The sequence below is a fragment of the Callionymus lyra genome, chromosome 6 (assembly GCF_982586985.1).
Source record: "Callionymus lyra chromosome 6, fCalLyr1.hap1.1, whole genome shotgun sequence".
In the NCBI taxonomy this organism is placed as follows: Eukaryota; Metazoa; Chordata; class Actinopteri; order Syngnathiformes; family Callionymidae; genus Callionymus; species Callionymus lyra.
This window is the reverse complement of record NC_141823.1, coordinates 8624522-8638124: the sequence shown is the minus strand read 5'-3', so window position 1 is coordinate 8638124 and position 13603 is coordinate 8624522. Positions and strand designations below refer to the sequence as shown.

The 13603-nt window shown below is 35.0% G+C and overlaps 1 protein-coding gene across 1 annotated transcript in view; it reads left to right on the top strand.

Moving 5' to 3' along the window:
• The window catches only part of slc6a2 (solute carrier family 6 member 2), a 35398-nt gene extending 29729 nt beyond the window's left edge, over window positions 1-5669 (top strand). Inside the window, exons 14-15 of the mRNA XM_087793436.1 lie at window positions 1795-1866; window positions 3107-5669. Of these exons, the coding sequence (XP_087649562.1) occupies window positions 1795-1866; window positions 3107-3130 (96 nt within the window). The 3' untranslated portion in view covers window positions 3131-5669. The remainder of the gene's footprint in view (window positions 1-1794; window positions 1867-3106) is intronic.
• The last annotated feature ends 7934 nt before the right edge of the window (window positions 5670-13603 follow it).

Sequence of the window (13603 nt, the reverse complement as noted above, 5' to 3'; positions counted from 1 at the left end):
TGTCCGTTAGTTGACACGAGCTGAGAAATATTATACAATTTTGTATGAATTAAAAATACACATTTTGTCACTTGGAAATGTGTTGTCTTTTATTATTTATTTTTTTTATAGATTTTTCTCCTCAAAAACCTTCCCGGATCCAGACACTTGCCAACAAAACTTTCAAAGTGTAATCTCCTGTCCATGGTCCCATTGGCAACAACGATTCAATTGGAAAACATTCTCAAATATTTCGGTTATTTTTCCAACAGGCAGATGGGCAAACAACAATCAACTCAACTTTATTTACATTAAACTTTTAAACTTTTAAACTTTTAAACTTTTAAACACAAGAACATAAATATTGCACAAAAATAACAGTTAAAAACACAAAGATAATACAATAAAAGCAACTGAAACAAGTAAATGGCAATAAAAATCCAGGGAATACCAGTGGGTTTTACGACAATTTTTCGCTGGAAAAAAGGTCCATTTAAATATTTGAAAACAAATAAGATAATCTAAAATGCACAGGCAGCCATTGGAGGGAGGCCAGGACTGAATTTATGTTCTCTCTCTGACATGTTCAAGTTAAAAGCCGAGCAGTAACATTCTGGACTAATTGGAGACGTGCAGGAGGCGACCAAATAAAGTGTGTTACAGTAATCCAGTCGGGCTGTGATGAAGGCAAGGATTACTGTTTCAAAGTAGTGTTGTACAAGAACGTGCTTCACCTTCGCCAGCTGCCTCTGGACTGTCCAACTTAAAACCACTGTCCATCTCAAAACCCAGGTTAGAAATGTTAGGAAAAGGTTTAAAAAGTTCAGGAATCCAAGCTTAAATAACCCTGCAAAAGAGGTTTGAGCGTGAAAGCATGTTTTACTTCAGTGGCATATATATCTGAGTATCATCAGCGTAACAATGAAAAGAAATCCCAGGCTTCTTGCATGATAATAAAGAACTATTAACTATTAACCGTAAAAGAGCAATAGAAAACACATACATGTATTTGCTTACACTGTATAAATATATATATATATATATATATATGTATGTTTATACTGTATATTCTATGCAACTCTGTGGAATATTGATACAGTATTTTTGGAAAGGAATATCGTGATATGTATTGATAGATATTTTCTAACAACCACAAAGATGTGTATTTAATCCTTGTTGAAGACACAATGTTTTTTTTTTTAATATTATTATGTTCTGATAGATAGTACCAAACGAAAATGGACAAACATGTATTTTGCAAAAAAAACACTTGATTTCTCTGACAGTAAGACCTAAATTGATACTTTTAATTCTTGATCCAGAAAAAGCTCAATGGCAGGTCAATGCCCCAAATCATTGTGCAAGTACTTTTGAAGAGAGCCCTCTTTAGACAAAGAATCACTCAGCTCTAATAATGCTGTGATCAAGGGCTTGTGGGATGAAAGAGGAAAAGCCTTTTTATCGTTGAGGCAGAAGTAAAACGTAGCGAGTTTACTCAGCACATACTTTGGGTTGCTTCAGTCGGACATCAAGTTGACTGACATCAGGAAGACTCAGTGACATTGATGCTTAAATATCTAAGCGTCCCAGTGATATTCTAGATCTTGTGTAAGATATATGATTAAAATCTCACTGTAAATGGAAGGTATGCTCACTTTGGAGAGGCCCCTGAGGAATGTTTTCAGGAATACTGCTCGAGTGGAGGAGTTAAGACATGACAATGGACCTCATTTTTTTCAGATTTCATCTATGTTGAAAGAGATGTTTATCAAACATTCTCAAACTGATCTTTAATTGTGTTATTTCTTTTTGCAGAGGATAGCGTATTGCATCACTCCGGAGCACGAACATCATTTGGTAGCCGAGGGGAATATACGACAGTTCAAAGTAAGGACATTTTTTTTCTAGATCATTTGCAACTATAACAAATAAATGTGCTTTTTCGCCTCACCTTTCCTTTTTGTTTCAACGACTCAGATTGTTAGAATGTAAGGAAACTTTGTAAAAGTAAACAATGAGTCACGGCCAAGCTAGTTATGGAAGGAAATTGAAAAATGTAACTGAAGAATTCAGTGTTCTAGCATCTAACCAAATTAAATACTGGGCTTGAATGGATAATATGGATGCACTACAGGAGATGCACAACATTTTTTTTTTTCCTTCTGTTGCATTTAAAATAAAACGGCAAATTAAAAAAGCTTTAGAGGAAAGAGCTAAGAATATGTGCTTATTGTTAAGTGCATGAAAAATACCTCACTTGATCAGATTGAGCTGTTTTTTCTACAACAAAATGGCACACTATTAAGATTGTGTTTTACTTATTTTTGCTAGTTTTACATACTTATTTAATGGATTAACTCAAGAGTTACTGATCTGATGTTCTGTTATTTTCGGAACATATGATCATTTTTAAAAATAAATCACATTTCAGACAGTAGGTCGTTCAGCTTGACCTAGAGAAAACACAAGGGATACCACATTTGTTTTCGGGTCAACTTAAACCTAAGATAACACAATGGTTTACGCAAATTATGGTTCCGAGCATCCCCCTGGTGGTCGGGGACCACTGCAGCAGATTATTTATTAAACGGACTGACCTGTGATATCGCAACGATTTTTAAAGATGGTTCGTAGTGGTGGCCATTTTGAAAATGCAGACTTCTGGTGCCATTAAATAGGAGGAGCTAGGGCGGCTGAATTGTTATTGGGCGATGAAACTCCTCCCATTTGTTTGAGGTTAAAGCGGCTAATACTTTTGGCAAGTAAACCTCAACCGTTTTTATGCAAACTTAGGAAAACTAATCAATGAAAAGGGAAAAGTTATTAAAACATTATCTTCCTGAACAGTTTTTCCAACAGTAAAACAATTATTTAAGCCCAAAGCTATGTTTTGGACGAGTCTGTATAAATGTATTTTTAATGTACTAAAACTTTTTTTTTTGCTGGATGCCTACATATTGTCTGGTCTATCTACAGCCAGCCTCAAGTGGACACTCAGTGAACTGCGGCCATTTGTACATCCGCGTTGCCTTTATTTTAAAAAACAGATGTTCCTACTTGGTTTACTCATATTGTTGATGAACACTTTTGTAATTTTGTCAATAAAACTTCTATCCTTCTCTCACAGCTCAAGCATTGGTTGTCGATCTGAAGCTGTGGTTCAAATCTGTCAACTCTGGATGTCGAATCCCCGAAAAAGAGCAGCAACAACCCGGTATCTTTAACTATCCAAGACGTCTTCTGACACAACTACCACACGAAACACTACGCTGTCGACACACATGATGATTTCATCCGTTTGGATATTTCGAGGGGGACTGTTCTTTCATAGAAGGGACCAGCATTGGTTTTGCTTCGGGTCCGCTTAACCTGATGGGGTCCTGCTACTTTTAAGTGTTTTATCTTATACTTGTTTTTATTTATTATTGCATCAACAATGAAGGACGTATCTGTTGTTCATACTCTGCTGGCAGATGCGCTTTTCTGTGTCAGTGCCTTACCAAACCAGTGCTTCAGTCCCAACAGGAAGAAAGAAAATTCTGCTTTGACTCAGGAACCCGTAAGAGTTATTCTCTCATATTAGAACAAATTGATTACGTTTTAATAGCTAATAAGGCTGTTGATCTGCATCCACAATTCATTGGTTTCAGCCTGTAACGCACAACGTTGGAGTGTTTGTGTAGTGTGTGTTTGTGAACAAAGCAGATGGTGATAGTACCTCAATATAAAAATAAAAATAGCACCAAATAGATACTTTCTGTCTTTGATTTAAATGGCCAGTAAATAGTTAATTCTCATTAATGTTACCTTATTTCTTTAAGTTATGCTTAACAAACTCAAATAGCAACAATAAACACAGAAATTGGTCATTGATCTTGCGAAAAAAATGCCACTTTATAGGAAGCGATAATCGACGGAATCACAACCAACCTCCTTCCTAATCCTCCTGTTTATATAGATCATCTAATAATAATATGCTTAATAATTCAACCATTCATTTCTTAAGGTATTTCTTATCCAGCAACGTCAGGCTTAATTGTGGTAAAACAAAACTGAATACTAACGTGTGTACGAAACTCAGTTGTTGCTGGTTTGCTTGAAGTTTGTGGGGCATCCCTCTTATTTCCTCCCACGGTCTAAAAGAAAATACAAAGATTGATAGTAAACCAAGATTGTACGAGTGAGTGTGTCCCTAACTTATTGCCCTTGGTAGCTGGGATAGCCCCCCAAGATAGAGATGAAGAAATAAGTGGAATTGGGTGGAAAACTAAACTAATACACAATGATGTCAAGTTGAGTATGTTGTATAGTATATATATATATATATATATATATATTTATATATAAATATTCGATAATTTATGTGTTACCATAGTTATTTTATGTTAATAGTTCAAAAAAGTGTGTTTAAATTAAATATATTTATTTTATTTACAATTAACATGCAAATATTCACGCCGTTTCATTTTTGTGTTACATTTTAGTAAGTTTATTAAGTGCTCTACTGCTATAGGAACATTGAAATCCTGCAATGACTGAGGGCGAGAGGATACAGTCCACTCGAGCAGCTTTTGAAGGCGTGAATATTTGCATGTTAAAATAAAAAGCAAAATTAATTCAGTTTAAACAACCTCAAATTGAACTACAATCATAAAATAACGATAGTAAAATTAAATAAATTGTACAACATATTAAAACCTAAATTTACCTAAAAATATAAATACATTTTCTTTTAATGCATATCAATTTAGCATAATCTGTCGATTTGGTAGTTTATAACTTTATGTCATCCAGTAATTCTTTAGCTTTCGACCTCATTTTAAACAAGAATGCAGATTAGATCATGGTATATATCATAGTTTGTTTGTCTCATTTAACCTTTTTTGTTACTGAACAAAGCATTGTGGATGCAGAACGTACATGAAAAAGGTCTGTATCTGTATATGTTCGGACATCAACCCTTAAGACAAATTACTGCAAAACTCTAAATAATGTTGGGTCTGGTTTGAGGTAAATCTAGTTAAACAAACAACATTAGATTCGTTTTTATCATCCAGCTACGACTGTTTCTGACTGTTCACTGACGATGGGGGTAAACATGTGTTGTTGTTTTTTTTCTTCTTTACCTGAAGAGGTGTGTGCGTCCTTGTAAACCCAGTTTGCCACAGTGCACATGGAGGAGTTTAAAAGGGCTCTTTCATTGTATTGTACGATAAACTGTTGAATAAGATGTTGCTGAAAGTGCCGACCAAACTATTTTGTTTATCTTCTTTTTCTTTATTCAAATGATAATAAATTATAGAGTACCCATACTCAAGAGGAATAAAGCCACGAGTTAAAATAAAAATATATATGTGGGTTATATAAGATATGAAATATAAATATATATATAAATATATTCTTTGTTATATCTAATCTTGTATTTATCAGATTGTTTATAAACCAAACGTGAATGTAAAGTATTTTAAATGTACCCGTATGCTGTAATATCATGGTGTTTGGTGTGTAGATGAACTATGTAGAGAAAATATTCTTCAGTGTGAGGCTCGTCTCACCGTGAATGTGAACAAATAAAACCCATCTTTACCGGACTCTGTGTGCACAAAACACAATGTTCTGATGTTGAATGTGAGTGAAAATATCTATGGAGAAATCCAAAGTAGTCACACGAAGATAATAAAGACCTTCTTCTACACACATACTTGACTGAGTCTGAATGTGAGTTGTTGTTGGTCATCCAGGAGAGACTGAAGGTAGATTATCTTCTTCATAAATCTTTGGTGTTATATTTATAACTTTATAATCAAAGACTTTATATGGAGTCAACGTATAACCATATTGTGTTACGAAACCTTGGCCAAATTGACAAAATCATAAAAAACGAGTAGATGCGGTACCTACAACTACTTATCCACTAAATGTTCAACATTTTTTAAAAGCATGTTGAATTTGTTTAGATCCTCTAATTTTATTTTTTTAAAATTAAGTTACCTATAAGGTAAGGTAAAACTTTATTGATCCCTCAGGAGGTCTCCTTCGGGAAATTGTTTTTTTTACCAATAGCCAGCAATTTTTCGCTGGCTATTGGTAAAAAAAACAATTTCCCGAAGGAGACCTCAATAAAGTTTTACCTTACCTTACCTGAAAAATTGCTATAATGTCTGTTATATAAAATCAGATTAACTTAGATGTCATTTAAAAAATTAACGTTCTTTAGGTCGTTTTATTGACACCCATCTGTTACCCGTAATATTCAAAGTAAGGACATTTTTAACTATTAACAACTATTAATTAACCAAATAATTTACATTTTTTACTTCACATAAACTTTTTCTTTTTCTTTTCTCAACATCAGAATTTCAGCGTTAAATAGTAATGATTTCATAGTTATCTACTCTTTCGCAGAATACATTTAATTTCAGATCTAGAAAATCTATATCAGGGATATATAATCATTGTGGAAGTTAATATAAAACAGAAGTGAACATGTCTCAATACCAACCGATTGTCAACAACAGTACCATCTTCTTAGAAAACGTAGAAATGGATTTTCAAGTTAGCTAGACAGACAATTTGCAACTGTTTATTTATCACTGGATGAAGCCACTGTGCCATTTGAGCAGCGATTGATTCAAATTATGACACGGCTTAAGTGGATTGAGATCGAAACCCTCACACAAGTGAAGTCATTGTAAAAGGGCAGTGAAGCATCTTTGAAAAGCCAAACGAAGTGTGTCTGAAATCCTTTAATCCTTCACACAGCAGTTTATTGAAGTGGTGCTATCCAAGATGTTGAAAATGTGAAATTTGGACGACATCAGTCCAGTTTTTCGTGGGAAAAGCCGCTCCAACAGCATCAAGAGCTAGCCCTACCGCAATCATGGGATGTGTATAGCTCGGAGGGAAACTGCAGTTCCAAATAAAAAGTCTAGACAAGCCTGAGATACTGTGTTTCACAAACAGGCTTTTGAAAGTACCAGACGGCAGTTAGAAAGAGTTGAATGTAGTGTAGATAATTCACTGCCCAGTGTGAAGATACTTATATCCTAAGATGATACATTAACGCTGTGGTCGGATAAAGAAAATGCATTTTTATCAGTGAGATAAAACATATAAAAAAAGAGAATATATTAATAGAACGTGATGTCCATTCATACTTAGAGATAGAAAATGCTGAACTTTATGGCTAATTTGAAGTAAAATCCTGGCATAGCTTTTACCCAAAATTGGATTTGCATGGTACTTTATCGCTCTCAAAAGTTTAAGGTACAATGATAAAACCATCAACTTTCATTCCCTCTAGCCCTTTTTTTACCAGATTTACAGGGTAAGTAAGTAAAATTCCATTGAAATGTGTTCATACATTTTTCTTGTGCATTTTCTACATTTATTAACTAAAATAACTGTTGACTGAAGTGTAATGCTGTTTTCTTCTTAAAAGCTGAGATACCATTTGCACACAACTTTGATGATCTTTTTCATACCGTTTGTTTTTTAACTATTTCAAGCTCATAATCATTTAAAAATCGATATTATAAAGATCGTATTGATATGGTATTGTATCGAGTTTTTGTGACAGTATTGCGATAGGAAGACTTCACCAGACACAGAAGGAAAATTCTAAAACAAGAGATAATTCTGGCCACCCCGACCCCAACCATTGGGATTTGTGAGGTGTTTTATGGCGTCTTAAACCTCTCACCCAATAAACTTTCATAAACTCAACTCACTTAAAACCAAAACTAGACTAGTATCTCCTGCAAAATTAACTCGGGGGAGATAACCAAACGTATTGCCGATTTATACTCTCTGTATTCAACCAGATTGCATTTGTTTACCTAATAAAAGTCTTCCTGGACCATTCTACTGCTTCTTAATTGGCAGATCAGTTTGACAGTGATGAGATTTTGGCAAAGGCGAACCATTTTCACTGAAGGAATTGAGCTGTACCCATAATCCAATTTTCAGGTAATCCTTGTGACTGTGAAATCCCTCTGTGTTTGGCAGTAGACTTTCATTGAGGGGATTTCAACACAAGAGGAGCACTGAAGATAAAACATTCGAGAGAATCGTACAAGCCGAGTATTGTTCCTGAAGTTTTGAGTTGGTTTTTGAGTCAAGTCTGATGTGAAATATGTAAAACACAAACAAAGTTAGTTACTGTATTACAAGGATGTTGTGACAGAATATAAATGTCTATAACTAAAGAAAACTGCACAATATTTTAAGTAATTGTTAACACTATCAATTGCGAGTGGAAAAAAAAACAGAATTGAATTTAAGCATAATTTTACTAAAGTAAACTACTTTATATTCACTGTAACTGTCACTTGATTTCAAGTAGAATAAACACTTGTTATTAGCATTACATTTTGGCATAATTTATGAGGGGAACACATTATTACAGTAGTAACCTGACAGAATCTGTATCCCTGATTTTTTTTTTCAGGCAAGAGGAAACTAGCTCATATTTGTGAAATGATCAAGAATTTTATTTAATTCGTGAATAAAGAATAAGAATAAATAAATAACTTATCTAACTTAACTAATAATTATTTAGACTTTTTCTCAGGGTCTGCTCTGCTCAGGGTCAAGGTGACCCGAAACCACTGCATATGTATTTCTGTGAGCCAGTTAGGTCGTTCACCTTGACCCAGAGACAACACAAGGGATACCACAAACACATTGTATTACGACCTTCGTGTGGCCTTGACCCTGAGACAACAAGAGGTAACATTTTGACGAAAAGACAGACTCACTACAGCAGCGTGACTCCCTGATCAGGGAATCTCATTTTTGCCTCAAGCAAACCCAATTCTTGAATCATGGAAGCTGTTTTCTCAATTATGTTTTATGTTGGGTTTTTAAAGGTCATGTTAAAGAGAGGTTTGCTTTGTCTGTAAAAGTTTCTAGATTACTCATAAAAGATACATTTATGGAGGTCCCCGTTGATGTCGTTCAACTTAATCCAATTTGATAAGGCATGTGAGTAGAAATGTCTAGGCTTGAAAAGCATAAAGGGAAATTATTGTAGATCAAAGTGCAAAGTACACATCATGACGAGCGGGAAAACTATGTTAACATTTATTGTATTTATTGTTTTTGAGAATAACTTAACTTTGAACAAGTAGTGTAATACATACCTCATAGTCACAGTAATTGTTAACATGTTTCAAACATGCCTAAAAAAACACTCTATATTAGCATTTAATTTGAGCATAATTCGGAACGGAAACATTATGATCGAAGCGACCTGACAGAATATGTTTCCACCCTTAACCTCACAGAAAAACACACTCATAAAAGCAGCGCGAGTCGGGCTCCTGATCAGGAAACCTTCTTTTTCGCCTCAAGCGGACCCACTTCTTAAATCGTTGAAAGCTGTTTTCCTACATTGAATTGAAGCTGTTTTTACACACACATGTGAAGTTTACTCATTAAATACATTTGTGGAGGATTTCCCCTCTTGACTTGATCCGGTTGGTTTAGGCATGAAGTAAAAAAATACAAAACATCCAGGGTCTAAAACCGTAAACAGTAATCGTTCTGGAGATCAAAGTCATGAAGTGAAAACTATACATCGGGATGAGGTTGTGTGCGTCTTTCTTTAATTGTAATTATTGACACATGAATGGTCACAATGACCTCAAATCCATCAAGTAACAAATTGGACGTTTAAAATATCTATATCCATATCTATGTACTGTATATCTACTCTACTCTATATCTGTTTACATATATTATATATATATTAATAATTATACATATACATATGTGTATATATACAGTATGTCTAAGTCTATGTCTATATCTATTGTATTTCTATTGTCTGTACAATAAATAGTAAACAAGTCCAATATCACTCAAAACGTCAAAATGTCCAAAACCAAAACGCTCACCCAACAGGTGAATAAAACAGGAAAGAAAGAGCAGGGAACCAGGAAACAAGAGATGAGGAAAACACGGAGGTCAAAACACTCACTAGGAATAATTCCTAAAATACCAGGCATTTTTACCTGACACGCTGGTCTGGAGGCCGAGGGTTCTTATGCTGCAGGTTATTGTTGATCGACTCCAGCCGTGTGGGAGTAAGGTAGAAAACAGGAAGTAACTACTCAACTACTTCCTTCAACTGAGAAAAATCTCCAAACTTAGGAAAATGTTGTCGGAACATGATCTGGAGCTTGTAATCCATGCGTTTGTTTCTTCTCGTCTGGACTATTGTAACAGTTTGTTTTCATGTCTTAACAAGAAGGATCTGTCTCGTCTGCAGTTGATTCAAAACTCTGCAGCGAGAATTCTAACCTGCTCAAGTAGAAGAACTTACATTTCTCCGATCCCTAAAACTATTCAGTGGCTTCCAGTTTCTTTCAGGATCAACTTTAAAATTCTGGTTCTTACTTTCAGAGCTATTCATTGTCAGGCTCCTCCTTCCATCACTGATCTAATCCAGCCTTACACCCCAGCTCGGGCTCTGAGGTCTGTGGATCAGAATCTACTTATGGTTCCACGCACACAGCTCAGGACCAGAGGAGAGAAATCTTTTCAGGCTGTTGCTCCTAAGCTTTGGAACGATCTTCCTCTCTCTTTGCGCTTGATGGATCTACTGACTCCTTTAAGAAACATCTTAAGACGTTTCTATTTGTTCAGGCTTTTCCCTGATTTTATGGAACTTCTGTGTTGTTCTCAGTATTATCTTGATCTTTAAAGTATGTAATTTTTTGATTATAGTTTTGATTGTTAAAGCGCTTTGTGACCCTGGTCTGGAAAAGCGCTATATAAATAAATATTACTTACTTACTTACTAAACAAAATAAAACCACAATAAAAGAGAAGCATAACATCTATATATATATCTCCATCTACATCTATATCTATATGTATATCTATCTATCCGTCGGTCCGTCGGTCCGTCCATCCATCCATCCATCCATCCATCCATCCATCCATCCATCCATCCATCCATCCATCCATCCATCCATCCATCCATCCATCCATCCATCCATCCATCCATCCATCCATAAGGCTATCTTAAAGCTGCTGTATTGTCTTTCCCAAGAGTAGCTGTCATAACCTTTGACCTCTACAAACTGCAACAAAGCAGTAGACGATAAAAACAAAAAAACAACATAAAAAGTGTTTCCTCGACATCCTCGGTCCGAACAGTCAATTTGATTTGGAAAAAAAAATTGGCGGCAAACGACAAATGCTATCATAAGACAGAGCAGTTATCGGACAGACTGTAATTGAATCACTCTCAGTGTTTCCTCGCCACTCTAGAAACTCCTCTTCCTCTCGCTAAAAAATGATGATCTACAGCTGGTGAGTACTCACGCTGTCATTTATAACAGAGCTGGCAAGTGTCACGCTTTTAGCGTGACAGTCAAGAAATTGATCACCACACTTTCACATTTTTTATGTTGTATTTCCCTGTACAAAAGTTTCTAGACAACTCATAAAAATAAATTTATGGAGGTTCCCGTTGACGTCGTTCCACAATCCGAATTTGACAAGGCATGTTGGTAGAAATGTCTAGGGTTGAAAAGCGTAAAGGAAAATTGTTCTAGATCAAAGTGCAAAGAACACAGCATAATGAGCGGAAAAACTATTTCTCTACCATCTTCCTCTCGCTAAAAATGATGATCTACAGCTGGTCCAGTACTCACGCCGTCATTTATAACAACGCTTTTGCTCATGAAGATAAACTTTGGTCCTTTTAGCGTAACTATGGCCAACCATAGAAGAACAAAGAGGTATAATTAATCGCAAAATGCTTGAGAAGTAGGAAATTTCACGGCCATACTCTTTACTGTAACTGCACGTTTGTTATTCATTCATTTATTTCTGTTATTACATTTTATTTTCAGCCATATCTGGTAAGTGTTTATAACACATTCTATCTCAAATTTCACCCAGTACTTTCATCTTGTTTAAGATACTAATTTAGATCGTTGGAGTAATACAATGTAATAACATTTAAATGAAGAGTTTTAGAGAACTTCATCATTCATATTTTAGCAGTCCCTCATATATGTCGTTGTCAAAGATGATATAAAGATGCTATGAATCAATAATTAAGTTACAATCCATGACCGCCTCAGATCTCTTATAGAAGATGTAACACCTTTATCCAACAAAATATCATATCATTTGAAGAATATCGGGGAAATTAATAAATTAAATCATCATATTTTAACATTATATTGTGATAGTATTTTCCACGATACTGTGTCAATGTTCAATCGCACTGTATCAATTATTGAAAATCTGAAAAAGTTTTCTTTTTTTTGTTTGTTTTTCACGTGCAAATCATATTTCGTATTGTTACCATTGTTATTTTATGGTTTATGGTTCATAAATAATAATTTAATGATAACATAATTAATTTTACAATTAAACGCCCATATTCACACCATGGTCATTTTTCAGTTGCTACTAAACTTCCTGCCGCTAGATGGCAGCAGTCATTACGTCCTACATTGAAATCCCAAAATATCCTGGTGATGACTGAGGACGAGAGGATACAGTCGACTCCATCTTTAAAATCTCTTTTTGGACATATTTTGGTTTGAAAACCAATGAAAGCAGTCACGACTTCGTCAAGAGTCATGTGGTCTGTAAATTCTGCAAAAACCAGAGTCAAGTACTCAACAATACTACAAATATATCCTTGTTACTACACTATCTGAATATTTCATATCGTTGCTCCACTATCGTATTGCCAGATTCTCTTCAATACACACCTCTAATTTTAACCACCTTAGTTATATGTCTTCATCAAAGATGACTGATTGATATAGTTAACGACATCAGTTTAATAAATATACTTTTTTTTATTATTATTATTGTTTTTGCCAATCGTGTCACGACACTTAACTCTCACGCTTGTCATTTGTAAAACCATTTATTCTAAAACTTGACAGTCCTGTTTATGGTGTAAAAGTTAAAGTGACCCTTTTCTGTCTAAATGTGATTTGACGTCTTCTGGTTGCATCTACAGCTGCAACTGTTGCTGTAAAACGTGATGTCTGTTTCCTTTCTTGTAAGTGGGAGGAGACGTAGATCCAATTGAAGTTAAACTCAGATTTCCTCGTAAGATTAAGAAACAGGAGGTCCTGTTCTTCATGTTGTCACTTAAATGCTGTGTTTATTTGAGGAGTCGCAGCTGGAAAAACTCATGTTGGGTTCTCGTGAAGGTCGCGCTCAAAACACAGCTTTAAATGGTTTCCAACATTAGGCATTAAATTGCAGTAAGAAGGTTGTGTGTTTGAATCCAGCCTTAAGCTGTCGATTTAGTAAAGTTTTAGTGGAGTTTCTACAGTTTTGTTTCCAGGGGCAATGTTTAGCAGCCATGTGTGATCCTAGGACTCGGATCCCTTCCAAGTTATCCCAACAGTTTCAACTAAAAAACGTTTGAATAATCAAGTCAATAAACATCAACTTTCTTGGCAAGGATAAAACTAGAGTGACCACCAAACCTGTTTGGACTCTGAATCAAATATTCTAATCCATGTATCTTTTCTATGTATAATATAATAACTATAGCTAATCTAATCCTTGTGTTGTGTGTTTCCCCTTAAAGTATTAGGATAAAAACTGACACGCACACAAAGACTCACAATCA